Genomic DNA, 1,243 nt, shown 5'->3' on the forward strand with positions numbered 1-1,243 from the left:
ATATATATATATATATATATATATATATATATAGACAATAAACAAGAGAAATGTGTGAGAAAAGAAAATGAGAGGCGGCGGTCTTTATTAGAAGTTTATATCACTTTTGAGACAAGTCTTTCAATATATAAATACAACGTTGTGAGGTGTTTATCAAATTTCAAATGAAGCGGTTTTGCTATTGCTTCGACAATTACCTGTTGTCATGAACAATGCGATATTGCGCAGCAGTTCAGCAGTCACTGAACTCATCTTACACCGCTTTACAAAATCATCATCGTCTACAGCAACGCTCAATCGTGCTTTTACAACCACGGTTACCGAGTTCGGTTACTATGGACTTGATGAAATATCTGAGGGCGAACGGGAATATACACCGGAAAAAATTTGAATCGATATTCAAACGATATGACCATTCATTCTCTGATTGTGAAGTTGTCGATTTAAATGAGTTGTTTAAAGAGAGCGATGAAACACATAAACCATCGTGCCGCACAACGAAAAACGAGAGAAAGTGCCGCAAACCTAGAAAGTTAGCGGTAATCTCTAACAAAAAATACCCGAGATATCAAACAAGGAGTGTAACCAAGAGAAAATGTTCAAAGTCTACAAAAGGCACCACTAACCGCCTTGCGAGAAAATCAAAAACAGCGAGAAAATCAAAAACAGCGCGAAAATCGAATGTAAAAGATTTTCTCCGGAGTCCTTTACCTAATGGTAATATGATGGGATCGATCGTGTCGCGAAACAAAAGTATGTTCTGTGAACCACCAACCTTTATGGATCTAGATGTTTCGAATTCAGATGACAGCGATAATATTTCTGATGTTGATACAAACGATGAAGATTCTGACAAGAGTCAGTTCTGTACTCCCCCGAGTGTCATTGAAGTAAGTGGTTTCTGTACTCCACCGACGGTAATTAACGAAAAGCTGAACGGAAACTTTAACCAGAACAAGGAAAAGTAAAGTATTTCATTTTATTTTATTTTCATTTTAAAATTCAAGCCGCTAACATCAAGACACGGGTATTTTTGCTTAAATGTTGTGATGAGAATTATGATGTACCGACGCTTTTCACGGAACAGTTGCACTTATACAACCAAAACATTGTTGGGGGTATCGAAATCCCCCACCAACTCATTTTTTTTTTCCGGGTTCATGTTTTTAACAACGGGGATTACGATTTGTAAATTTCTGTATAGAAATTTTCAAAAATATCCTATTTGGTGTGTCTAACCGAA

The 1,243-nt window shown here is 36.6% G+C and overlaps 1 protein-coding gene across 2 annotated transcripts in view; it reads left to right on the forward strand.

Moving 5' to 3' along the window:
* The first annotated feature begins 116 nt into the window (after positions 1-116).
* Positions 117-1,243, forward strand: part of LOC106868029 (uncharacterized) — a 14,965-nt gene continuing 13,838 nt past the window's right edge. Inside the window, exon 1 of one of the 2 annotated variants that reach the window (XR_001409211.2) lies at positions 117-964. Coding sequence is in view for 1 of the 2 variants with exons in the window: in XM_014913129.2 (XP_014768615.1) it covers positions 213-964 (752 nt within the window). In the remaining variant the exon portion in view is untranslated. The remainder of the gene's footprint in view (positions 965-1,243) is intronic. The other variant, XM_014913129.2, reaches the window with a different exon arrangement.

The sequence above is a fragment of the Octopus bimaculoides genome, chromosome 9 (assembly GCF_001194135.2).
Source record: "Octopus bimaculoides isolate UCB-OBI-ISO-001 chromosome 9, ASM119413v2, whole genome shotgun sequence".
In the NCBI taxonomy this organism is placed as follows: Eukaryota; Metazoa; Mollusca; class Cephalopoda; order Octopoda; family Octopodidae; genus Octopus; species Octopus bimaculoides.